Source organism: Pogona vitticeps, chromosome 3 (assembly GCF_051106095.1).
Source record: "Pogona vitticeps strain Pit_001003342236 chromosome 3, PviZW2.1, whole genome shotgun sequence".
Lineage (NCBI taxonomy): Eukaryota > Metazoa > Chordata > Lepidosauria > Squamata > Agamidae > Pogona > Pogona vitticeps.
Window position 1 is genome coordinate 193,707,908 of NC_135785.1, and position 27,552 is coordinate 193,735,459.

Below are 27,552 nucleotides of genomic sequence, written 5' to 3' on the forward strand. Positions count from 1 at the left end.
TCGTAAGTCGAGGTACCACTGTATTTGGCAACACTTTAGTACAATGGCTCTCAAATTTGGTGTCTTCTTGGACTGCATTTCCCAGAAGCTGTGCTGGTCCAGGCTTCTGGGAGTAGCAGTCCAAGAACATCTGGATTACACAAGGATGGGAACCACTGCTTTAGTCAGACCTAAGTTTACCCATTCTATTGACCTGGAAGCTTTATGGAGTCTTCCTGAGGATAATAAAACCACTAGCTCAGGACTTTGGCTCACTAGCTTCCTCTTTTTATGTACCTTTTGGTATCTTCCAGAGAAGACGGAATAACGTGTGTGTGTTGGGGGGGGATTATGGCTTTATTTGACACTACTTAAGTCACATGAAACCAAGCCCCCTTCTCTCTAAAGCTCTTCTCTCAGTGTCAAGTTATGAGACACTCAGCTCCATATTTAAAAATGGAACTCCTCAAGTGCAAAAAGACACTTTGTCTTGGGATGAACTTTTCTTACCATCTGAGTTTTCAAATTAACTTGCTTCTTTTTTTTTTTAATGATTGGTTGTCAGGAGGTAAGCATGGGGTTCAATTGCATTTCTGTCCAGCTGTCCAGGCATGGCATTGCTGCAGGACAAGTGTTCTGCCAGCTCCAAATGCAAGCTTTTTCTCCAGCTGTCCTCCCACTTACATACAGGCCTTATTGGCTCCTAGGGCTGTACCTGACATTCAGGGTCTGCCTCTCCATAGATACATCTCCCATTAAGGACTGCCTTTATAAGGCACTGGCTTCTGTGATGTGACCTTTTCCCCCCTTCTTCCTTCCTCTATTGTCTGCTATTGTCCTCTAGATTTCTTTATAGGAGGGAAACTCTTAGGAGGACTTCTAATAAGAGGTTGGTTACAATTCTCTTTAAGGCTCTATCTATAGCCACTGCCTCCATTTCCAGATTCTCTCTATCTTATGTTCCTGTTAGGGTGGCTATTGGTCCAGATTTACCTCCTCTTGATCTAGCAGTATGCTCATACAGGCCAGAGAAGAGCTGAAGCATGGTGTGCAACTGTAGCTTTGTTTGTTGGTTTGACTGCCAATCACACTGTGTTTCCTTTTTGTATTGTTATGATGTTATGGGTTACTCAGAAGCTTTGCCAGAAATATGTACCCTTTAGCCACCAAGGATGACTGACCCTCAGCCTGGGCATCTATGACAGCCCGTAAGAAAGAAAAATCATGAGTCCAGCAAACAAGTGAACCCTCCTATTGGCTGGACCTATGGCTGGACCACTCTTATTAACAAAGAGCAGGAAGCTCTTATTGTAGCAGCAAAAGCAGGAACACAGCCATGATCTTGCATTGCCTCATAGTCCACCTCACTTTGGCTCACAACCATTTAGCTGCAGGGGAAGATGTGGGCAGACAGGACCACATAAGAGGCAGAGCAATTATATTATCAGTCTGTTGGCAGTACGACTCAGAGCCATGCAGGGCAAAGAGGAGTTCCATGAACAAAGCTTCCCCAACCTTCACCCTTCTATCAGGAGGTGCATAAGTCATGTGGCTAGGTCACAGTGTTCTACACAGCATTTGTACAGTATTTCTATATTCAACTGTAGTAATTATGTCACATTAGGACTACAGATGCATATATTAGCTTAAATTAGTTCATGAAATTGTAACATAAAAATGACTTCCTTTTTTGGTGATCCTTGGTTTACATGTCCTTTTAAGCTATTGCAGTTCTCTTACGTGGTGATACATTGGTGGCCATTTAACATTTAGCTTCTTTCCTCCCTGCTTTCTGGCTTCCTTGGTTCTATCAGTTTTCTTCCTGTCAATATTCTCTTTGATTGTTTCAGTCTCTCTCACCTTCGTTTTAAAAGCTCTTCTTCTCCTGTCATCCTACCTCTAACTATTTCATTTACTCTGTGGGCTGCCCACATTGGCATATAGATATGGGTATATGGATCACTGAAGTCACAGTTTGGATCACTCACACACACACACACACACACACAAAGACCTTGTTTGCAAGTGTTTCTACTTAAAATGATCCACCCTTCCCCTTGAAGAACAGTTGTGCACCTTTCTGGCCCAGTGATAGGGCATGCATTCTTTTTTGGCATACTCAATTTCACTGGGAGATAGCAGCCTCTGGCACCTAAAGATTCTGAGGGAGAGTTAGAAAGTGAGGGCAGAACGAGGGAAGGGAAGCAGGTGGGAAAGGGAGAAAATATAATGGAGCTGAAAGAGGAAGAGAGGAGTAATCTTAAAAAAAACCTAACTTCCTTTGACCCCTGGAAACAATGAGGGGGAACAGTTAATTGACAGTTGGTTGGGCTACAAGGTGTTGTTTGGTTTCGGATGGGAGAAGCATGTCAGATGGAACATTGCTTCTCCCTCCCCATTTTCAACAGACCCTTTGTAGCATCCCACATCCAGTCTGGACAGGTCCTTTTGTTGACCTGCTCTGACTTCTCACTCTCCAATAGTTTATCCTCTTTCTGGCCTCCTGATGTTTTGCTATCTGATTCTGCCTCTTCTCAGTCAATATTCTCTTCTCATCAGTTACAGCCATAGTGTGTCCTTACTGCTACTCAACACATGAAATATGCAACACCCAGGACTAACATTGTTTTGGGTACCCTCAGTCAATTCTAGGCCAAGCAAGCCTTGACTTCAATTGGGAAACTGGGAAATGTCCTTCAGTGAAACTTCAGAAAACCCAAACACATTTTTTTCTCAAAAAAGTATCTTCTGTGATAGAGAAAAGATAACGTAGGCATCTCTGTCTCCCATATAGAAATATGTATCTCTACTCCAAAAGAGATAAAGAAATATGTCAGCATTCTCTCTTCTACACTAGTGTTAAAATGTTCTTTTTGACAGAGATATAGGCCAGGTGAGTACAGTATACCATTTCCAATTTTCTACCTTGGTTTGTGACAGAGCTTGGAATATTATTTTCTGAAAGGAAGTTGTGTCACTTATTACTTCTCTCTAGCCAGGTTGCTCTTACTGCTCTGACCACATAAGTAATTTCCTCACTTGCTGTTAACATGTGGCTTTCTTACAGAAAAGCTATGTGATCCTTGTACATAATCCAAAGGCAAGAAGGGGATGATATCTCTATTAATAATAATATAATTTATTGTCATTGTAAGTATATACACAGTATATCATACAACGAAATTAGACTACTAAACACCTGCAAATGAACACTTGTTTTTGGATAATACAGGCCTTCGTCAGAGCACCATTGTCTGGTGCAAAATAAAATAAAATAAAATACCAGAATCCCATGATCTAGCCACATTTTTTGGATCTCATGAATTTTTACATGATGCCTAGCCTGATGAAAGTCCCTATGGGCTCAGAGCTAGCATCTGTTGTAATTTTTATAGTGGACTAATAGCGTCATCACCCCTTCCTTGCCTTTGGATGCTGCTGTTACCGGAAGGCCAGAAAAATGTAAAAATAATAATACTCTTCTGGTTTCTTCTAGCGGACAATTCAGATGGTTTACTTCATAAATATTCACCAAAAGACAAAAGGCAACACTAAAGATTTCTTCCGTCACCACTTAGGATTACTAAGGAAGTAGCATAAAAACCTGAAAAATATCTGTCAAAATGCATCTTATAATACCTCTGAAGTACCTTTTGATACTAGAAAGTGTTATACCTAAACAGTAACTTTGTAATTATTTGGCGTATTACTTTTACCATCACTTTGCAACTACTCGTGCCTTATATCTTTTCAAAAGGAACTAGTTACAAGTAATTTGCTGCTGCCAAGCTCTGATTTGTGGCTGTCAGGGCATCATAAAGCTTGCAGGGAGTAAGAAGCCTCAGCCCTTTGCAAGCGTTTGCAGTAGTCTGTAGTCAAACTGAGATATCTCTGAACTTTAATGTGACTTGGCATGGCATGAATAATGTAATGCGATGAGCTGGCTAAAATGAAGAGAAAGGGAGGCCATGCTGGTCCTGATTGGATTGCCACTTTTGATCTGTTATCTCTGCTCCCTCTGACCTGCCGCAGGACAAGGTGAATAGCTCAGTGAGGGTGCCTGCAGCATTTAGCAATTGGCTCATACCAAAAACATCAAGCCCAAGTGAATTATTTATAAGTGATTCAGCATAACGTTTCTCTTTGCAACGATCCAGGGGTGGGGGTGGGGGGTGTAGGATGACTCTTGCTTGTTGTTCAGCATATGAGAACGGGATCATATTAATTTTGTTTTAAAAATAAGAACCAAAGCAGAACGTCTTTTTTATCATTACTATTTGAAAGGCATAAATAACAATAGCAAATGAATATCTATGGCCTGCCGGCCGGCCTGAAGCTATTTTAAAAATACAACATCCTTTTCCATTTAATCTAAACTGCATTATACGACAGTTAACAATACAGGATATATTGCTGAATGTGCACTCCTTGAATTCCTACATGTATCTCCAGGGGGATGACTGGTGCAGAGTAAGAATATTTTTCAAAACATATTCAGAAGAGTAAGTAGGATCAAGAGTTATGCAGAGGGCATGAAAACTAGACGATCCTAGACGTCTCTCTCTGTGGGATTTTCACAGATTACTTTTACCTCTCCATCTGCTTATAGACTGGAAAATGTGTCATGGGGCAGTGAAGAAGTATATATGATCTGACACTGAAGACTGCAGGAAGAGGAAGGACTTTGCACACATTACCACCCATCTCTTATCCTCCAATTGGATCTGAACTCCCTCGGCCAACAAAATAAGCCCCTCTTTTCCTGGAGCAGTATATTTGGATATTCAGCACTGCAAACCACCCTATGTAGATTCCCGCCATTTTTTTTTTTAAAGGAGGGTTTAGGATGGTTTGCAGAATATAAAGCATAAACTAACTTAAAACTGTAACTTACATTCAGAGTAATCCATTGTGTTATTTCTCTTCTATGTGGTTTGAGCCCAGTACAGTCGTGCCCCACTTAACAATTGCCTCGCATTATGACAAATCCGCTTTATGATGTTTTTGCATCGCAATTGCAATTGCAAAATGTTTTAAATGGGGTTTTTTCGCTTTGCGAAGATCGGTCCCCTGCTTCGGGAACCAATTCTTCGCATTACGACAATCAAAATAGCTGATCGTTGGGTTTTCAAAATGGCTGCCGGGTGCTCAAAATGCCTCCCCGCTGTGCTTAGGGACGGATTCCTCGCTATACAGGCACAGAAAACGGCCGCCATATGGAGGATCTTCGCTGGACAGTGAGTTTTTAGCCCATTGGAATGCATTAACCGGATTTTAATGGGTTTCAATGGGTTTTTAATTTTCGCTCTACAGTGATTTTGCTGGAACAAATTAATGTTGTGAAGCGAGGCACCACTGTAGTGCTATGATTTTAAAAAGGAAAGAAAAACCAGTGCCTCTTAGAATACATCTTAGAATGCCTTTGAATAAGTGATCACTGGCGCAACAAGGTCACTGAGAGGGCATCTCAATCTCAGGCTACCACAGAAAATCTCAGAGTGGTGAACCCGAATGTCTAGAATGTACTAAGAGGCATGCCGAGAGAGGTTGTTCATATCATGATTCATACCCTTCCTACTTCCCAGCCAATGGTGAATTTACACAAGCTGACATATATTAACTGGGATTTTTTTTTGTAAATCTTACATTGTGCTCTATTAAATGGTTTGCCATTAGAATTTGTTTAATTATATACATTTCACTGGATTTAAAAAAATGGCCATTGCTACCGCCTCTTTTCCACTCAAGTGCTTTCTTTTCAAAAGTTTGCTTTACTCAATTTATTGATTGTGTTTGTGTGGTTTTTTAAAAATTGGGCTCCTTTTCCAGGCCTGCTGGAAATAGTGAGGGCTCGCACCTTCACCTCTCTTCACTACCACCCCTGGGATCACCTCAACCCCACTGGCATCCACTTTAGGCTGCAATCATCTGAGATGTCTTGTAAACATTTCAAAATCTGCCTACCCTCTGTGTTATAATATGTTAATATCTGATAAACCAGCTTGACAGGACAGATTTTCTCTGTGTGGGAAAGGCAGTCTAATTCTGCTACATAGCTTTTCTATGGGATGTTTGAAATGTAGTAGCATCTTTTGACTCATACCTGAAATGCTTCGCTTCTTTGGGCATGGTGTGAAAATAAATGCAGAAGGAAGATATTTTGCTATTCGTAGTCCCTGTGGTCAATTCCCTCCCTATCCTCAGAACAGATTTTCTGGAGGTTTTGGGGGGGGCACCTGCAGATGGGGGAGCAAAGTAGCAATATGCTAGAGAATTTCTGATTAGGGCCACGTTCAGTCTTGTCCATTGTGCTCATTTAAAATTAGCTAACCAAGAATCATCAGCCAACAACTCCGGAAAAATCAATCAAAGCCTGTTTCTTAGCACCAAATAAAGTGAAAAATAACAAATGAAAAAGACCCAGAAGAAAGAGGACTGCTTTTTGTTAAAAATAAAAATACTACATTATTAGTCCATCTCAGTAGAAAAGGAAACATGCTAGGTAATCCAGCAATTGCCAGGATGATCAATGGCTCATAGCAATGTATTGTGCTAGAAATACAAATTGCTTCTTTTGGGTTCATTGCAGAGGGTAATATGTTAGGATATTTAAACTTCTTGGAAAACATATTGTTACATACAGCACTGATGGTACCTGTCTGTCATGGGTTTGGAGGGAAAGTTCCATCCTATGGGGAGTGGAAGGCGGGACATCAGGGAGGAGGGGCTGTACTGTATATATATTTGGAGCTTGTGTGGAGAAGTTTAGTTGTAGGAGTTGGAGTCTGTGTGTCAGACTGAGTACAACTGTGTGTCAGTTGGTACATACCTGATAGGTTCAGGTTTCTTTATAGGTAGCCAGAACTGATAGGTTCAGGGTCTGTGCTTTACTTTATAGTGTTCTGTGGGAACCAAACTGTTGTATGTATGATTGAGACTAAGCCACGTTACAGTATCTTATTTACTTGATCTTTTTATTTACCCTGTTTGTTGTTTAAATAAACCTGGTTCTTTTGTTTGTTAAAAATCCATTCCTGGTCTGTGTGACTCCTTATAGGGAATGGTTGGTGGCAGCATAATGAAAGTGTGCCATACTCCAGTAGGTCTGGGGTTGTAACACATATTATAACAGATATGTCTGCTTTCTTTGTACATTTGAAGAAGAAAGCAATCGGAGAGTCACATGGCCTTTTCAATACCAATCTGTCCCTGCAATCCAATAAAGCTGATTGTTTAGATCAGTGGTGTCCAACCTTGAGCCTCCAGATGTTCTTGGACTTCAACTCCCAGAAATCCTGGCCAGCAGAGGTGGTGGTGAAGGCTTCTGGGAGCTGTAGTCAAAGAACATCGGGAGGGCCAAGGTTGGACACCACTCGTGTAGATGGTTCTAGGTGAGCTATTTGCATGACACCTTTCAGAGATAGTTGTGCATGGTGTAGAGAACACACATTTTACTGCTGGGATGGTGCATGCTGAATGAATGGCACTAGTTTAAATCCTGTTGTGTGAAGAGTGTCTCCTGGTGTGTCAAGAGGCAGGGTAGAACTCTCATTAAGTGGATGCAAGTGGCTAATTTTATAGAATTGTCAAGAAAAATGTCACAGAATGAATGCTTTAAATTATTCTCAAATACGCAATGAAAATAGGAATATTTTGCTAGTGTATTGCCAACACTGCACATGTCTTGGGGTGTGTTCTAAAGGTAAGTGTAGTCACTGTTCTGGAACTATAAGTAGCTGTAGGTCTTGCCAGTGTCTGGACAGGAATTCATTTGGAAATCCATCTATGCTGCAATGTGTTCTGTTTTTCGCAGAAAAGTAGGGTATAGTTGTTGGAGAAATTAACAATCTTGCATGCTTTGTAATATTGAGCATCAAAAGAGGGAACTTTTTTGGATCTAAAGAGATTCTCTCTTTTCCTATTAAGTTGTTTTTTGTACCGGTAGCTTGTCATTCCCTTCTTCCTGGTTCTCTTGTTTGATTTCATGTCTTCTTCTTCTCTGACCATCAGTCAGAGCAGACAGGTAGCTGCAATGGCAAACTGAGCCTCCCATACGGTTGAGGCTGCAATTTCTTTATTTTATCCTTTTTTATTCTTCTGAATGTAACTAAAAACTATCTGTAAGTAAAAAAAATCTTTTGTACTTAAGCTACTTATAAAGTGTCTTTACTTTTATACAGAAAAGTCTAGTGAAAACAAAGGGGCTGAGTGGAAGCTTGGATTTTTAAATATTCTTTCCATGTTTCCCTGTGTTGTAACTGTTTGTCTTTTATCTTTTACACTTAGCTTTTACACATGGGGATGACCAATTTCCACAATAAGTGTATTAAATATAAGTAAATGCGCCAACGGTTGTTGTGGGTTTTTCGGGCTCTTTGGCTGTGTTCTGAAGGTTGTTCTTCCTAACGTTTCGCCAGTCTCTGTGGCCGGCATCTTCAGAGGACAGCACTCTGGCCGTCCTCTGAAGTTGCCGGCCACAGAGACTGGCAAAACGTTAGGAAGAACAATCTTCAGAACACAGCCAATGAGCCCGAAAAACCCACAACAATCATTAGATCCTGGCCGCGAAAGCCTTCGCAAATACAAATGCGTAAACACTTATGACAGCCAGAAAAGAGGGCCTAAATCCCATTGCTAGTAAATGGGATAAGTTTTAAATCACCATTTAACAACTGACTCAGCAATTTGCAATTTAATTGGGAATACCAATTAGATTCAGGCCAATATCTATAATATACATATACTTTCATTCTGTATCTTTAGTTCCCAATGCTGGTAATGTGCTGTTTGTCAATCATTCACTAATGATCATAAATCACAAAATTGTTACATTCATTGTATTGGAAAGGTCAGTTATGTATGAAAGTCATACAGAATAAAACATAAAACACTGCTCACAGCATCTTACAGCACTAGCAATAAACTCCTCCCTCCCTTCCTTTGGCTGATTACATAGGAACAAACATCTATAAAACTAGCTCCCATGTATTTGTCTTTCTTTCTACATGTCTATTTATGATGTATGTGTGTATGTTCACATGGGGAGGGAGGGAGAGACTGAAAAGCTACAAAAGAAAGATAGCAATATTCACAGGAGGAAATAATACTGTGTAAACTACATAGGAAGAAATCTATGAAAACAGGGAAAAATAGACTACAATATCTTCATATTTCTTTTTTTGCAGTCTATTCATCTATGTTTTCTTTCATATTATATTCTGTGGGTTGGATGGGGTCAGAGACAAGGCTGGCTGGATAACTCACTGATTTATGTATCTAGCTGTGGAGTCAGGTGCTGGGAGTTTGATTCCTCACTGTGCCACGTAGGAGAAGAACCAGTCTGTGTATCCTTGGACAAGCTTCATAGTTCCCAGAGGTCCCAGAAGAACGCAGGGGCAAAATACGTATGAATACTGGAAAGGGTGGCCAGAAATCAGAATTGGCTTGACAGCACATTCTTATTACATGTGGGATTATTCTTATTGTATGTAGGATAAAGTGAGTGATGGAGAAAGAAAGTAAAGCTGTGAGAGAAACACACCAATATCTGCAGTAGCAAATGCTGAAAAAAAAACAAGGGTGATGAAATTGTAATGTCTAAGAAAAAAGAAAAGGGAAAGGGGGAAAAATCTCCCAGAATGTTTTTGTTTTTTTGTCAGCCACAAAACCAACATGATCTGAGCACAAAGGAAAACCTGCTGGACAACCAGTTCTTGGGAAGAATGTTCTCTTTGTGGACCTTTTCTTTCCCTGTGATAAGTAAACTGCCTCTTGTTTTCTTTCTAACAAATCTAGAAAGCAATACAACAAACTGAATCACATTCTGTCACCCCAACAAAGTGCCTTTTATTGCTGTCCATGCTGATTTCATTGTTGAGCACTTTGGGTGAGACTGTTCTGCTGCATCGCAGGAGATTTCTGAAAGGATTTTCTGTAGTAATTTCCATGGGAGGCAACCGCATTAATCTGTTACAGCAATATCTGCAAGTGCCTTATGGCACCTTAAAGGTTCACAAGTTTTGTCTGCCATAAGCTTGAGCAGGTTCACTGAAGCCCACTTCTTTAGAGGTAGGATTATTCAAGTGGCATCTTAAGAAATGGGGTGCAGTGTTCTCATCGCTTGGAAGCTACCGGCTTGATCCATTTATCTGTTTTGAACATGAATTGCTTGTGACTGGAGACCACAGAAAGTGCTTATATAACGTTCTTCAACATAGTTACTGTGCCCCCTTCTCCTTACACAACCTGGAAGACAATCGCTGACAATCACTGCATTATGCAGTCATATCATATACTGCTATCTTGATAAAATCTGTTTATCCTGAAGGAGCATCAGGATTCTTTCTTGTATCTCCTATGGTATCTCTAGGCAGAGTCTTACCCGAACTCAGCAAAAAAGATCTGAGTAAAGAAGTACACTTTGGCACATCTGGCTGATGCTCATGGCAAATGTTAAACTGCTTGAGTATGTCCTTTTACATGTCTTTCATGCAACTAGGACTGCAGTTTCATCCAGTGATGAAAGTTTGCGCATAGCAAGAGCTGTGTGCATGTATGTATGAATTATGTATGCATTACAGCAACTGAACTGTGCCATAATATGGCTGATACCTGCACATTTCACATTCTTCTGAAGAAGCTGCTTTTACCTAACAGTGTTCCCTTCACCATATTTGAATCTAGAATATATTCATTAAAAAAGAACAGAAAGCTGTCAAAAAAGAAAGTTTGTCTTAATACAGTAGATCTACATTTTTGCATCACATGAATTTGATTTTCAGAATGAGAAAGACTGTTTTTAAAAAGAAAAAAACAGTAATAAATATTTGCATTTTTTGTAGAAGACAGATTACAGAAATCAACCCTACAGATTTCTTGATCTGTAGATAGCATTAAAATAGATTAAATATAAGCACTCTTCATAGTGTGTAGATAATTCACAAGGAGAGCTATAGGGGGAGGAAGGGGAGGAGTCAGCAATTGGTCAGATTTTGATATTTAATTCTTCAGACATTAAAATTCTGGCAAATAAAAAACAACCCCCATCTCAGGTTCCTTAAGGGATTCTTTTCTCTGTGTTGTTTTTTTAAGAAGCCATTTGCTTCTCAAAAATGAACTGGGGGTGGTGGTGAGGGGGTGAGATTGTTTTTCAATAACTGGCCTTTGGGGAATGAATACAATGCACGTACCCACATTTCTTCAGTGTTCGTTGCTCATTTTTGTGAGTTCTTGCTGCTGTACAAGAAGGCCATGCTTTCAAACTTGTTCTGTTGGGCTTAGGTATTAACTTTTAACTTTTTCCTGATCATCATCCAAAGTTTAAGTTTTTTTCCCAATACAGGAAAAACTTAGATTTTCTCAATAATATCTGAAGTGGGCCACAGACAATGTAATTTGTAGTAAATGGAAGTGAAAGCTGAGATTTATAAAATCATCAAAAATGTTAGTATTGGACTAAGAGCCTTGCTTGAAAAAGAACAATTAGTGGTTTTGGAGGCCATCAGTGGTAGAAGTAAACAGGATATATGAGGTTAGAACAACAGTGCAAACCAGCAATTTATATATGGGAGTGAAAGATAGCAAAATTACTGGAACATTTGAGTATGTGCTATGGTAAAATTGCAAGCTAATTCCAAATGCTGTGAGATTATAGAGTAGTACCAAAAGATGGGAGTAGGAGATTCTGTATGGCCAGAATGGAACAAACAGGAAAACTTGCAACTTGAAGGAACCACATTAAGAAAGAGTATAGCAGTTTCCCCCTCATCCACTTTTCCTGCTTCCCAGCATTTCTAACTTCCATGCTATACAGTGGTGCCCCGCTTGATGATTACCTTGTTAGATGAGGAAATCGCTTAACGATGAATATTTTGTGATCGCTATAGTGATTGCAAAACTATGTTTGTATGGGGTTTTTTGTATGGGAACCAATTTTTCGCTTAACGACGATCAAAACAACTGATCGTCGGGTTTTCAAAATGGCCACCTGCTGTGCAAAATGGCTCCCCGCTGTGTTTTAGGACGGATTCCTCGCTATACAGGCACCGGAAAATGGCTGCCCTATGGAGGAGCTTTGCTGGACGCTGAGGTATTTTGCCCATTGGAATGCATTGAACTGGTTTTCAATGCATTTCAATGGGTTTTTTTTACATTCACTTGACAATTTCGTTCTACAGTGATTTTGCTGGAATGGATTATCCTCGTTAAGCAAGGCACCACTGTATGTTATATAGACTGCCAATTCAATAATTGTCCCTTGGCAAGATGCTAATGGGGATGACAGCAGCAGCATCACCAAGCTCCAGGATTTGCCAAGGGCCCCTACTGAGGCTTGCTGCACAGACAGCAACCCTTGTTGCCATATGAGCATATTTCTTCCAGTGCCTACACTATTAAAAGATAAGTTGGTATGACACTTACCTTTTCAGATAAGCAAAGTGAGTCACAAGTCTACATTATCTTTCTTTTGTTGATATAGAAAAAACATAAGTTATTCACCAGAATAAGGGGGCACCAGGTTGCTGTCCTCTGAAGATGCCGGTCACAGAGACTGGCAAAACATCAGGAAGAACAACCTTCAGAACACGGCCAAAGAGCCCGAAAAACCCACAACAACCATTAGATCCCGGCTGTGAAAGCCTTCGCAAATATATTATTCACCAGACATCAGTTTTCTGGAAAATGATATACAACACCTTCAGTTCTTCCCCTAGTCAGACATCTCACCATATGACCATTGACTGGCAATTTAGGAATCTCAAATGGAAAATGCACTGAGAAAACTTCTATATACAAACAAAACACTGAATGCATTAGTACCACTAAGGTTAGGAACCACAAGGATCCCAAGGATCTATATACCTCTCTCTTGCACCCAGTTTCCATGATGGGGGAAAAATATCAAGCCCTTCAGTGGCATCTATCTCTATTTGTCTTCGTAACAGGAGAAACCCCATCCACAAACACACTGCGAGAAGAAATCATTTTAGAAGTAGAGAGTGTGTTTTTCCCTTGCTCAGCAGTGAAGTTTTCTCCCTTTTACATTCTTCCTTCCACACACGATTGTCAACATGGTGGCAAGATTTTTGCTTTGAACAGGGCTGTACAGAAGATTGCTTCCCGGAATGTTTTCACTGTTCTCATTTAACATGATGCAAGAGAACCTCTCTGAAAAGAATTTCAAGGGAAGAGAAATTCAGGGGAAATTTTCATGTCCGAGGTTCTGGATTCTTGTGTTAAGGTGGCCAAGGAATACATTGCCTTTCATTATACAGTCACGAGTCAGCAATATCCCTAAGTTAATTTAAAGCCCAGAGGAAGATGTCATTCTAGTTCACTGCACACAGCTTTTTCAGGTCAACTGCTGGGCAGGCAGGGAATGTGTAGAGTGATGAAGAAATGTACAACAGAAAGGGGGGAAACCCCAAATACCAAAGGTAGCATTGTTGGTCACTTTGCAGTGTTATGGCAAACTCAAAAGCATGAGAAATAAAGGTGAGCATGGAGATTGTGGCAGAAAAAGAGAGGCCTCTTCAATAAGGAAATAAAGAGAAGTGGTATAGTTCAGCACTAGCTTCACAGGTTTCCTGGAGCTGGAAACTTCACTGCCTTCCCCCATTTCTGCCACCGGACTTCTTTGGGAGATTCAAAAAGTGCAAAACTCTGAAGAATCATAACCAACATTTCTCAGAAGTTCTGTTTCTAAGAGACATTTTGAGAGTTTTCTTTCTCGTTCTATCCAAAAAAAAAAGATAGGGTTTGCAGAATTTGTTTTCCAAAATTTATCCTACCCTTTCCTTTCCTTTCCTTTTTCAATGTCTGCCTCCCCGCTACCGCCACCACAATGACCTAGAATGCAGTAAGTAGGGGATATTGTGCAGAAAGCAAAATTATGGCAAGGCTGCCGGTGCTGTTGTTTTGTGTTGCACTGGAAGAAAAGAAAAGAAAAAACCTTGGAGAAATTTAGCGAAATGGTTCTCCCAGTTATCTGCCCACAAAAAGCTGGAAAATTCCCAGTGCCATATGCACATGACTACAATTTCGAAAACACCTATGCACAGCACAATCCAAGGGGAAACTCTCAGCTCAGCTCCCAAGATTTCCACAGATATTACGTATTGCAACAGATTGCGTACATGTGATATTATTATTGCTACCTTATGCTACCTTTCATTGTAATTTTTTGTTATAGTTACATATCGATATATCTGTTGTTCTGCGACCGTAATAAAGCTCATTCATTCATTCATTCATTGATATTACGAAGCAACAAACTATCTTGAAGCTGAGGTACTCTGGAGTCCTTTTTCCTGTCATGATGCACCACAGCTCTAGAAGCAGGTTCTTAGCACAGGTTATTCTAGTACATGTCTATTCTAATGTCCTACTGTCTAAACCTGACCCGTGTCAGTGAGATATGGTCCTTAGTAGGCAGGTAGCTGGTGATGTGAAACCCTTGTCCAGGTCCCTGCTACTGGGTCTGGTGCAAAGATCTGTCAGCCTAGAGTCAATATGTGATTGTGCTCTCATATGAAATAAATTCTCCATATTTCAGTGCCATATCACTAATATCTTCTGACCAAATATAAACGACCAACAAAGTGTACAGAGACATTATATTTGGTCTTATTCAAATCCACATACATAGTCCAATAAATCTTTCCACCATGTTGCCTGTGAATAGGTACATAATATACAGCAGTCTGCAAATCTGTTCCTTCAGCATTCACTTTGGAGTTCACTTAATTTTATCCTCTGTACTTTGGAAACACAATAAGAATTTATTTGGATTGTCTCTTCAGAATTTTTCCTTGCAGGCTTCTGTGGAACCTGAGCTATAGAAACACTGCAGACTTAAAAAGTCTAGTTACATAGCTGAAACTGCAGCTTTGAATATCCGTATGTTCAACTAAGGGCTTGATCCCACTGATGATAAAACCCACTGTTGTACCAGGTTCTGCTAAAAACAAAACAAAAACACAAAAACCAGTCCAACTTAAATTTATTGTACACATGAGGTACGTGCATGCATGGAGCACTGTGGCAAGGGAGTGAGGTGTTTTTTTTTTGCTTCTCTGCAGGAGGTCCATTTATTTGAGAGGGGGGCAAATGTGGACTTGATTCTGCATATGTGAATGCCCCATCTGCTTTTTTTAAAAAAGTTCTGCTATCTGATACAGTTATATCAAAAAGCAGGCATTTAAAAAAAAGCTGGTGACTGCCCACTCTCCCCCACCCACCTGATTGCCCCTCCGCCCACCCAGTCACCCTCTCACTTGCAGTTGCCCCCTTACTTGCTTGCCCCTTCATCTACCCAGTCACCCTCCTGGTCACCCCTAGAGACATGGCAATATTTGACTCCACCCAGTAGAAACATGACCTTGGAACAGCATTGGCATGAGAAAACAATTAGTTTGTACTGAAGTATTGAGAGAGAGAGAGAGAGAGAGAGGCGGGAGACAACATGGTATAATCATTGCTGCTGAACACAAAACAGAAAAGACTATTTTCTTTCTGCCTAATTTATATAATCCAGTGAGATCAGCATTTGAGCTGCTGTGGCAAAAGTCAAGGTTTTTATCATGGCATCGGGGAAAAAAAATCTTATACTATGCAGGCAGTCAAGAACTAGGAAGTACACAAAATTCAGTTTGGAAGAGCTCTTATTTGAAACCTGTTATGAAAAGTCAGAAAGCAGTTCTATCAGGCTTGGACCACTATGGAAACCAGTTCTTGGGACTGAATGCACATTCACATCAGGGCACAGGCACCATTTGGATGGAACTTGCAGGGCTATTTATGTTCACCTTCCTGTCTCCACCTATTTATTATCAATAAAGAATAATACTGCTGTTTGCTAAGGAAAGAGAAGATGAAAACAAATTTACAGTATAATGAATACAGTCAGAGAGGGAGAGAGAGAGAGAGAGAGAGAGAGAATGAGGCAGAAAAAAAAGGAGAATGACTTAGTTCCACCACAAACTCCCAACCTCTGACTCTACAGCTAGAGACTTAAACCACTGAGCTATCCAGCAGTCATTCCACCACACACTGGGGCTTAGCTTTTTTGCATTCTAGTTGGAACTACAGCTTTGGGAAAGTCAGGGCATCACCAGAACAATCACTGTTCCACACTGATGTACACTAACTATACCACATAGTTACAGATCAAATTGATGGTGTGATTCACATGTTCATTTTTCTTTCAGTCCAGAATGCTGCTTTTCTGTTGTCCACAGAGTGGGTGGTATTAGCAAAATTTCTCCTCTAATCTTCCCCTCAACCTTACCTGTCATCCTCCTCTGTCAATATAACTACCCTCTCTTCACCCTTTACCTTTCCTTTTATGCTTTGTACCTGCCTATCTGCTTCCTGCTCTGTTGCTTAAATGGGTTTTTAAAATACAGGTTTTGGATACATAGATTTACCTTTTTGTTGGTGTTGATCCTGTGTTTCATGCTCTTTTGAATATAACTCTTGTTTCAATGTCCTTTTAAAAAGTTCATTTTAACATCGATTTAGTGCTGAAATGGTGCAGCAATACAGTGCAAAAATTGTAGCCATAATTTTAGCTAAAACTGCAGTTTTCAGACACATGGGCATTTTTCCTGTACATGTATCTCATGTTTCAATGCCATTTGACTGTAAGACAAACTCTTTAACAAACACTACCAACAACAAACAATTAAGGCTGAAATGGATTAATGGTATATCAATATAGCATAAAATTATTTATTTTACAAACTGGAGCAATCATTTCACTGAAAACTGTCAACTGATCTAGTGCTTTTAAAAGGTGTAAAGGGAAGTATGGTTATTTTAGTGGGAGCCCACACCATGACTTACTGTATATATCTTGATCTATGTTCTTAAGACACATCCAGCAATATTGCAGAAGAAATGAAAAAAAGGAGTCACACAATTTAATTCCAAGCAATTTAAATTTCAGCAATTTTTGGATATCTGAAAAAGTCTAGCTTTAGCTGGGGAAAAAAGTATCTTGTATCCACCTCTCCCCGCCCTCAAGAGTCCTGAATAGCAGTGAGCTCACAAAGTATGTGTGCCAGAGTTAAGGCCAGCAACACAGCAATGGTTTAACAAAGAGCACCATTTTTCTGCTTTTCGTTAGTTTTGGCTTGAAAAGGCCACACATTACTCTACCCTGCTGAACAGTTTAGCCTTTGTTCCACTTGGACTGTAAATTAATATGCTAAGCTGATGGCAAAAAATGTGTGAACCGCAAGAGCTCCAGATGACTGACAGGTAATTAGCAACTGGAGAAGCTATGCTTTGTGAATCACAGATAGGACAGGCTGTGGACGCAGCTTTCCTTAATCTTAGTCCTTTGTACTTTTGTTCGGCTACCAAGAGCAATGCGACTAAGAGAAGAAAATGTGCTATTCCCACTTATGTCAGCTGTCAGAATTTCAATGTACCCAACTAGTCTAGCATAGAGTTTTAGGGCTGGCTTGAATGTGTAATCATTAACAAAATACACACATTCAGACTTCTCAAGATGTTGTAAGAAAGAAAACTTACACTTGTTAGAAAGTGGTTTGAAAGCTCATTTCAAGGCACCTGTTTATTATCTCCAAGTAGGCAGATACTCGTACAAATATATGTATTTCCTTGACTGTATTTCATTGTTGGCTATATGCACACCAGACATGAAACATTTAATTTTAGGGTACAGTGTTTTGCTTTCCAAACAGCTTCCTCCTTCCTTCCTCTCTACAAGAGGGGAATCATACAGAGACACCAAAAACAAGGGGAAATGGTTCTGCAATTAAAAGCAGGCAGGCATTAAAAAGAAAAGAGAAAGCCGCAATGGAGGTAAAGATGAAGTTCTGTTTTGATCTAGCCAATCAGCCCCAGATGAGATCCTTGCAGTCCTAGTTGCATGAATAAAATAAGTCTTCTGTTTGCAAATTCTGAGCAGTGCTGTTAATGACAGAACCTTCTTGAGGTCATTAATTCATAATACACTCACACACATACCAATAAATACTAGTTAAATGTTCCATTTTGTGCCCTTCGCACCCTACTATCTGCAGGCTCGGGATCACAAAAAAAGCAGGAAGTTTTGAACACATTCCGTTAGTATCCATTTTGGGTTTACTAGTCTTTATATTTTGGAGCTTCATTAAAATTCAAAGCTTAGAAAAATTACTTTTTTATACCAGATCCCCAGAATCCCCTCAGCCAGCATTTCCACTATTCATAACAGGCAAAGGATTTTAGGAGTTAAAGTTTAGAAATAAGGTTTCCATGCTCTGGGGCAAACCCAGTGATGATTATGGCCCAGCAGTCTGAGGTTTGAGCATATCACCCTGCTAGGTTCCTGCCAATGAGGCAGAAAACAAGGGGAACTGGCATCTCTTCCTCTTCCTCCTTGTTTTATCTCTTGTTGCTCTTCCTCCTGCAACTGATGGGAGAGAATGAATTTAGATGACATACAGGCCCAGGCCTGGTCTACATTCCCAACCCATCTGAGGTGCTGATGACTGAAACTCTTCCCCTGACCTCCAAGTGGGATTTCTGATCTCTCCTGAAGCCCATCAGAGACCACAGGATTGCACTGTATGGTGCTGTTTGAAAGGGGGAGGGGGAATATCACATAAAGAAGTTATCAAGTCCGAGGTAATGTATTAATAGAGAAAATTGTTTTCAATGCTAGTCTAGATTTTGTGACACTTAACAAAAGTCTTAACAAAAGTCTTAATATACAATGCTCTCTCTTGCAAATGATGATGTCCAATGGCAGTTTAAAAAACATGCCAACAAACCAGTTCCCACAAAATCTGAAATCATCTGTGAAATAATAAAAAAAGCTAAAGAGCACACAAGTTTAGGTTGTAGAAATTAAATATTGTTTTTAGTATTTTCTCTGAGAACTAAGCCCCATGAGAATGTCTACAAATCAAACATTTGTGAAATCTATTAAAACTTACCTTACAATATAGTGTTTGTCTCGTTTTCTCCTTCCTCTCTCTAGCCATTTTTTCTAAAGTTGAAAGAGGAGTTAATGAAATAAAATTCAGTAGACAATTTGAACAAACTGTATAAGGGCTGGAGTTTTATCTTTCATCTCAGGCAGCAAGTTATTTCTGATCAATCTGACTACAATAGTGCAGTTTAACCACAGCACCACACTTACCCAGGTCAGTTTATTTTAAATAACCTGCATAGATTGCTTAGCTTGTCCGAACCATGAAAGGTAACAAAATATTAGAGAGGGGACATTGATATAATTCAAGCACTTTATCATGGTCATGTTATTTTCAAGGGCCACATATTAAAAGTTTCATATGACTTTCAACTTGATTTTCCTGCACCATGCCCTTGATCCACAGTTCTCCTTCACCGACATGGACTCAGGATCTCACTGCTACTCCTTCTTCGATAGCACTGGTCCTTTAATTCATTGTCCCTCGGCCTGGTTTGTAATTGCCCCGGATTTCTTTCACTGAAGACCCTACTTTGAAATGAACGAGTGGCTGTCAGGAAATGTCTCCTGCTGTCGCCTTCATTTTTAAATATGAGTTGTTTTTAGAAGAAGTTGCTCCATTGCCAGAGCTTTATCTGTGGAACCCATTGTGCCATGCAGCACTTACTTCATTATGTGCAGCTAATTTTAAGGTCTGTGGAAGTCTTTTTGAATACCCTGCCCCAAGCAGTGCACTGAAACAATTTACGTGATTCAAAGTACAGCTGATAAATTATACATTGTCTAAAAGACCCCTCTTTCCACATGAAGACTTAAGAGAGTGACATAGAGTCAAAGCAAGAGCGGATGTTTTCCTGTTGCAGATTCTTTTGCATTCTAAAATTATATTGGTGTATATAAGCCACTGTAAGAGTACATTTTCCTGCCACTCGTCGACTGCTCAGAGACCTTCACTAGATCTAAAGAACATTTGCTCAATTACTCACTCTTGAAGAGACCGACTGTCTCAAAACATGGTGGCAACATGCTGAGTTTGTTAACCCTCATGAGATTTCTCACCTTCAGTGTGAGAAAAAGAAAAGGTTTTTTTGTGGGGGGCAAGGGAGATTTGAAGGTTTCCACAATTTGTACAAATGTTTTTGTGCAAAACTAATGAAGCAAGGCATATATATTCTACACACACATTTGTGCATGCAGGCACACACTCAAAGGAAGCACAGAAGCTCAGGTAAAAAAGATGCAGAAATCTGTTGCTTCTGTCTATGCAACAAGGCAAGGCAGCTATCAAAATTTAGTTATACCATTTGCATCATCTGTGCAATTTGTACAAAAACTGTTACCACAAATACAAAACCAGAGATTACCAGAAAATATCTTGCATGTGGGGAAAAGGTTTGCAGTTGTTGTGGGTCTAGCCAGCTTGCATCCACATCGAAACATGTGGGGACAATATTCATAGGTCCTATTTGTTTGAAATCCAACTGATGGCCCCCCAGCAAGTCCATGCATATTCAGTTCCCATCCAGGTATGGAAGAGTTGCCAAAATATACAGTATGTCAATCTGGGTATGTGTCTTCAGGTATATCTTTCTCTTTTTTTCTCTCTTGAGATATGCTGTGAAGGATAAGAAGCATCTCTTAAAAGTGCAGAAACATTTATGTGAATGTTCTTATTGAAAAAGGTAATTAAAAAGGATAGGGTGATAAACATCTAAAAGATTTGCAGGTATAGTTGCTATTTAAATATGTATTTTATAGAACTATAAACATATGAAAAAAAAATTTCTGCACCTCAAATGTTTGCTGCATGTGTAAATTGCATGAGATGTATAGATGCACTGAACAAACTAAAAAAGTGGCATTAAGCACATTTGCTCTTCCAAAGGGGCATTATATGTATTATTCCCAAAATGTCCAGTAATTCAATATTTCAGAACACTTTGATATAAGAAACTACAGAGCCTCTAGTTTAATGGGAAGTTAATCATCCACTATGGTGTAGTGAATACAGCAATGGTTTAGGACTTACAAGAACTGGGTTCAACCATGGAAACTCACTGGGGGATGGGATGAAATGATAAAACCACTCCTTAAATACCTCATTTACCTTGAAAGCCACAGTAGGGTCTAACATGATGGCACATCACACACACAATCTTAAGTAAATCTCTATGCAAGCACTCAACTGCAGAAGCAAAGGTTAAAAGTTTGTAAAAGCGTCGGTTCCCAATCATGTGCATCTTTCCAGCCATGTTTAAATAAACAGAACGCCTTCATAGATCATGCATGACAGAGGAAAATCTTTAAAAGAGTCTGTGTATCCAAAAAAAGTCTGTGGTAAGCATTGTGTACCTTTCTCTGAAACCTGGGTATGCAGGTGAATGCTTACATGGCAGTTTTGAAGAGGCAGAAACTCTAATTATGCATGCATGGAAACCAAACAGCAACCTGTCACCATTTTCCTGTCTCCAGGATCTGTCCTGGTGCTAGTATGCCAACCTTTAAGTACCTTAGAGAGACAAGAAACAAAAATAGTAGCAAGTATTCCACCAGATCAGAATTAGAACCCCTTGGTGCTGAGCTTGACCTCATTTCCATGGCACATATCATTGCACGTGCATTATCTTGGCAATATCTGAAATCAGGACATTAGTTTAAATGCACATTACATTCATTTACCAAGGTTTTTTTTATTATTATTTGGATTATTTTTTCAACATACAACTTCATGTAAGCTACAAAAGTTGTGATATGGCAATAAAAATGGAAAACTAAAAATAAGAGGGAATAACCACTAAATTTTGATTTTTTTTAGAAAAGGAATACAAACATATCTCTTTCCTTAACTAAGGTGATCCACATTTTGATGTATTATTTAATAAAACATAGCATACATTTGAGAAGGGACAATAACATTAAAGAAACTAATTCTATCAACAGCATGAGGAACCATTCATTGTTCATGGTTAAGAGACAGAAATGAAACCTCTAGGCACAGTTTGGGGCATTAGAGAGGACACAGAGAGGCAATAGGTTAGTGTGCAGTGTTCTGTACAAAAATACAGTCTGAATAAATTACATTGCTAGCCATAAGATCAAACTTCACTTGTCAGTCATTTCATGGCATGTTTAATAATATTCAGTTTACATGCTAATCTGTATATTTATTTATTTATATTTATATTTATATATATCTCTCACTTATATTTCAAACACATAGATCTCTCTATATTTATGTCTTTAAAATTTACATGTTGAGCTTACAAAAGCTAAACGTAATTGTGCAAGAAATCCAAGAAAGGTGCCACATAACTTGTCAGCACCAGACGGCATACTTTAAGCTTTAAAAGTACAAAGATCTAGCCCTGGTTGCAACATACGTGTGTGTGTGTGTGTGTGTGTGTGTGTGTGTGTGTGTGTGTGTGTGTGTGTGTGTGTGTGTGTGTGTGTGTGTGTGTGTGTGTGTACACATACACACATATTTGTAAGATAAAATAATACATGTATGAGGCAAAAATTAATCCTGTCAGTATACAAAGCCAAATAAGACAGAAGTGCTAACCCTTAAATAGAATGATTATACATTAAAATGTGGCCTTTTACACAACGACCTAAGTATTTAATCCTTTGTGAGGGAAGGGTATTTCTAGTCTGCATTGCATCTATTCCTAATTCTGTTCTGAAATATTCTTGTTGCTTGAATCATCTGTGTTTAAAAGAACATGAAAATGCAGCATCAACATTTGCATTTATATGACCAAAAATGGTGTGGACAAGATTGTGGCATTATCTTGTTTACTGAATTAATATAAAATAATAACCTGGAATTTCTGTCTCATTGTGCTTCCCCAAACCACCCGTTCAACTTGGTGAATGTTTTATTTTGTTAAGAGATTGCTCCTATAAATGCCAGATTGGTCCTACACATTCCATAAATGGAAGTTCCCAGTCCTAATGCACACAAAGTCTCACAAATGCATAGCTAACATCCCCCTGTTGAGTACAAAAAATATACACTACTAGAGGAACTAGACATGAACCTAATCTAATGTCATCCCATTTACTTCAATGGAACTGAATCATTTTGTATCTGAGGCAGGGTTCCTCACAATATTATCTTCCCTACATTCTTCAGTAGGTGCACATCACTGAACAAACAAACGTAAATGTAAAGCAGCCAGCTGAAGATTTTCTACTTATCAAGGTCACTAAAGGCTTTGAGATTATGACTAATTCAAATTTAGAAATATGCAGTTGGGCCTACTGGAACTGATTGAGGGATGAAAGTAGGTCACATCCTAAGTGCCTTGCCTTCCTCATTTGAAACATGAGAAGACAAAGGCTGCAACCCAAAAGATACTGACTTGATGTAATTTAGCTGAATTCAGCGGCTGATTAGGATAATCTTGAAAGGCCATAGTCATGAAACTGCAGAGTTATACTACTGGTTTCTGTGAGACCACTACAAAGAATAAATAACCAAGGCTTGAAAACTGTGCCTCAAGAAACCTGCCCGCATTGCAGAACTACTATATCCCAACCTCATTTTATAACCAAGTTCACTTTACAACCAACTTTCCTCTTGGGCCTAGTTAGTTAGATAACTCTAGCAACTGTCACTTTATCCCAAGATAACTTGCAGAGAATAAAGGAAATTAAGCCACTTCCTCTTGTTTCTAAATCCTATGTAAGGCAGCAATCCTCAGACATGGGTGAAAGAAATAACAGAGGCAGCAGAAGTCTCCGATCAGTCTGAGAAAGCAAAGGGCTACAGGTTATGCTATGGAGTCTGGGATTAGGTCTCCAAATTTTCAGAGAGTTCTTTTCCGAAACTATAAACAAGTGTGGCCCACAACTTAGCCTGGATGGTTCTTCATACAATGCGTGGTCACTATGCTCTTTAATGCCTATAGGAATGGACATTAAAATGGAAAATTACCACCAGGAGGGTGTAGCATAATGGTTGAAAAAAAAAAACTGGCCATCACTAGACTCAGTAATAGCTTAGTTTGCACTAGATGATCTCAAAAGTATTACTATACTTTTAACAACTATCCGTACCCAGATACCAGCCTTAACACCCCTGCAATGACAGAACATTTGTCACCTGTATTGTAACACTGTGCCGCCACCATTCTTTCACACCCTATTTTAAAATACTTTGGCTTGTTTAAGCTTCAGTGCCCATTGCAAATACCAGTCATCAAATATCCTCAGCTACCAGCATAATATCCCCAGCTACCAGCAAACAATTCTCTATCGTTCTTAGTATCCTCTGCCCTTCCTTTTGAGAGGATGATGTGCACCATGTATAATCCTATACTGCAGCCAGGTTGCAACTCTCATCACCCCTTAGCATGGGCTATGCTGTCAAGGGTTGATAGACAAGTTGCAGTCCAGCAACCTCTGGAGGACCAAAAGTTTACCACCTAACTGAGAGTTTTGTGTCCAGGGGAATTTTGTTTCTTTGTTTGGTCTTGTCCAATTCAAAGTGTGATCCATCACCATGAATAAGCATCTATTCAAAGTGGGAACTGATACCCTAACAGCCTGTTCTATCATACAAAAGTCATACTAGATCACTATTGACATACTGCTGCTTGTCAATGTAGAAGCTGTTGCCACCTGTTATGATGCGCACACAGCCCCTTTCTGTGGAGGGTGAAGTGCTGGTGTCTAGATCCTTATAATGATCTCCCCATAGGAAACAAAATATAACACAATCAACATTTTGTTCTTTGCTAATGGTATGTATAAAGACAACTATTCTAGCTTTAGGATGTGTCAAACACTGTCTTTTGGTGCATGTGTGTATTTTTCAGTAACTAAATATTCATGACTTTGAGGTCTTGGGCAACAATACTGAGCAGTACTTCTATCATTTCAACAGCTGTGCTCTTAAAGGACATCCATGGTAGGGTACATTTTAATTTCTGTATAGCAAAAATAATTGTTTCTAAAGTTGTATATTAGAACTGTATACACTGTATAAAAATATTTTCAGGATAAATCGAAAATATTGAAATAAGCTTATTGTAAACAAAAATAAATGGCATGTTGTTTACACCAATTTAAATGTCCACCCCAAATTAACTTGAGTCTTAATATCTTTATATATTTCAGCAAAATTTAAGTAACCAATAAAGGAGCCATGATAAATGCAAATAACTGTTGGTCAATCTATAATATCTGATGTAGAAAATGGAATAAACTCACACTACCCTGCTAATGTGTTATTTTCACAATTAGGTCAGGTCACTGGTAGCCTACTATGGAAAGTATGTTCGCTGGATTATGCTACAAAAATCAAACCTAAATCAGCTATTTGTCACATGGGCACAGCTCTTGCCTCTCTGAAATATAATGTTGGCATTTCTCTGTTAATGCCAGAGTATAAATATTCACCTACTGAGACAATCAAGTAGCTGCACTCCATGAAGTAGACCTGATAAAAGGTAACGGCAGCCCAGCAAAACTTACGCCAAATTAAACCTTTTTAGTCTTTAAGGGGCCACAAGTCTCTTTGCTGCTCAAATATAATGGCCTAGTTGTGGCACAGCAACCACTTTTATCATTTCAGTTACCAGGGAGACTCTAATACCTGCTAGTGCCACACACAATCAACATGGATGTGAACTAAAGACACATGCAAAACAAAAGGTCCTCCCACTGATTAGCAAAAGCCTTTCGGATCAGTAGGCACCATTTGGAAAGTTATAGAGCTATATTTCTTTCATTATGTCTAAATATATTAATTTTCTATAGATGCTACCATTTTTGAAAAGCATAGTAAAGAAGGCAACATTATGTTGGCCTTTATTTTAATCTTAATGCCTATGCCAAACGGACATACTGACTGCATTTGGGTATCATGATAAATCACAGTTTACAAGCTGAGGCAGGCCTTGCTCCACATGCCCTCTCTCTTCAGTTCAGAGAAATGTCTGATATTCCCTTCACAGCTAAAAAGGAGAACACAAGAGCGTGAGCACCTATGGCCCTCCCTTCCTATTATAACAATCCATAACTTAATGTAATGTCTACATGCAGTCAACGTCATGTTGTCTAACTGCAGGGGCACAGCAGCTGTTGGCATACCCTTAGTTAAGCTTTTATTTGATGGCTCATCAAGTTTGTAAATCAAAGAAATATGACAATTAAATCATTACAGGAATGTTTTCACTAAATTATTACAGTTCTATCCAATTCACCTAAGAAGCTCTTGAACATTTAAATTCACTCAACGTTTTTCCCGTTCACTCCATTATTAAGACCAAGCTGGAGTTTCATATGTTTTCTCTATACATTTTTCTTGATAGTAATAGCAACAAATATCTTCTGTAAAAACAATGAGAGTGTTGCTTGTGAGGACTTTACCGTGATGTTGGGAAATCAAATGTGTTCAGTGAAAAGGCAGCTCATGCATGTATTCTCCTTCTCTTTAAACTTCTATTGAAGGAGTCAATAGATTCCATTTAATTCTCCATGCTTTTTACCAGCACTTGGTTACTTCTGAGACATGAAGTCCAACCATATAATTAGAAGAGTGTGTTTGATATACCACAACTGACTGGAAAATGTGGATTGATGGATGTACAAAGGTGTGTTGCAGGAAACTGCTACATGTATTGATTAAGCATTACTCTTCACTCTTCTTAGCATCTGGATGTTTACAGGTTTAATTTCAGCAAAAGCCCCAGAGGATGAAAACAACCTTGTGGAATAAACGGACAACCCACCAGAAGGTTTGAATCATTTTTTGATAAGCAACCTTCTACACACTTCTTCTTCCAGCAACTCCTTTGCAGGCTATAGCAGGAACTGTGTTGTCATTCAATCTTCTCAAGATGGCTACTTACATTTATATACTTCAATGGTGCTGAACTTTGCTTCCCATAATGTATCAACGGCTTACATAGTCTGTTTATGCGCTCTGGTAAGCAAGTGTGATTTTTGCCATTCTTGGAAAAGGATCTTAAAAAGCTACTTGAAGTACTTGTAATCAAAGGGTAAAGGCTGACAAATCAATAGAGGAGACTGCTTGACACTCTACAAAAGTTCTAAAAACACTGATCTAGAAAAGACAGAACAAGTCCTTATGTTATTCTTTTCCTTTAAAAGAAGAAACAGCTTCTTTAGTAGTAGTCCTCATAGTTCTTAGGGTTCAGGCAATAAAGTATGGCACCTCCAAATGAAAATATAGTTGCACCCCAGGCTAGGCCATAGCCCCAGTTGAACTCATGGTATATTCTCAAATTGACAGTTTCGATGAACTTGATTGGGTAAAGGACAAGACTGCACACCTGAAGAACCACTGGGAAAAGACAGAAAAAATAAAGAATAAAAAAGACACCATGTCACATGTGAGCCTTCAATTGTTTTCTTAGAGGAAATCTACTACTAAAGCAACAAGACATATAATCTGGATACGTTCATACAACATATTTAGAAGTATCGTGAAACTGAACTGTATGATGGAAGCACATATTTGAATAACCTCAGTATAAAAATAACATTTATAAAATCAAAAGGGTTGCAGATCTGCTCAATTATATTATTTCTTGCTACAGTACTTTTTTAAAATATATATATATATATTTAAAATGTTAAACTCTGTCTTTCCTCAA

The 27,552-nt window shown here is 39.1% G+C and overlaps 1 protein-coding gene and 1 long non-coding RNA gene across 2 annotated transcripts in view; both read right to left on the minus strand.

Moving 5' to 3' along the window:
• Nucleotides 1-18,088: 18,088 nt before the first annotated feature.
• On the minus strand, nucleotides 18,089-20,538 carry LOC140705701 (uncharacterized). Its single transcript, XR_013543579.1, has 3 exons — nucleotides 20,290-20,538; nucleotides 18,930-18,982; nucleotides 18,089-18,403 (listed from the first exon to the last, which is right to left on the minus strand). It is a non-coding gene; the product is annotated as an uncharacterized LOC140705701 (long non-coding RNA).
• A 1,057-nt stretch (nucleotides 20,539-21,595) lies between these two features.
• TMEM47 (transmembrane protein 47) overlaps nucleotides 21,596-27,552 on the minus strand; it is a 31,310-nt gene continuing 25,353 nt past the window's right edge. Inside the window, exon 3 of the mRNA XM_020791006.3 lies at nucleotides 21,596-27,239. Within this exon, the coding sequence (XP_020646665.1) occupies nucleotides 27,061-27,239 (179 nt within the window). The 3' untranslated portion in view covers nucleotides 21,596-27,060. The remainder of the gene's footprint in view (nucleotides 27,240-27,552) is intronic.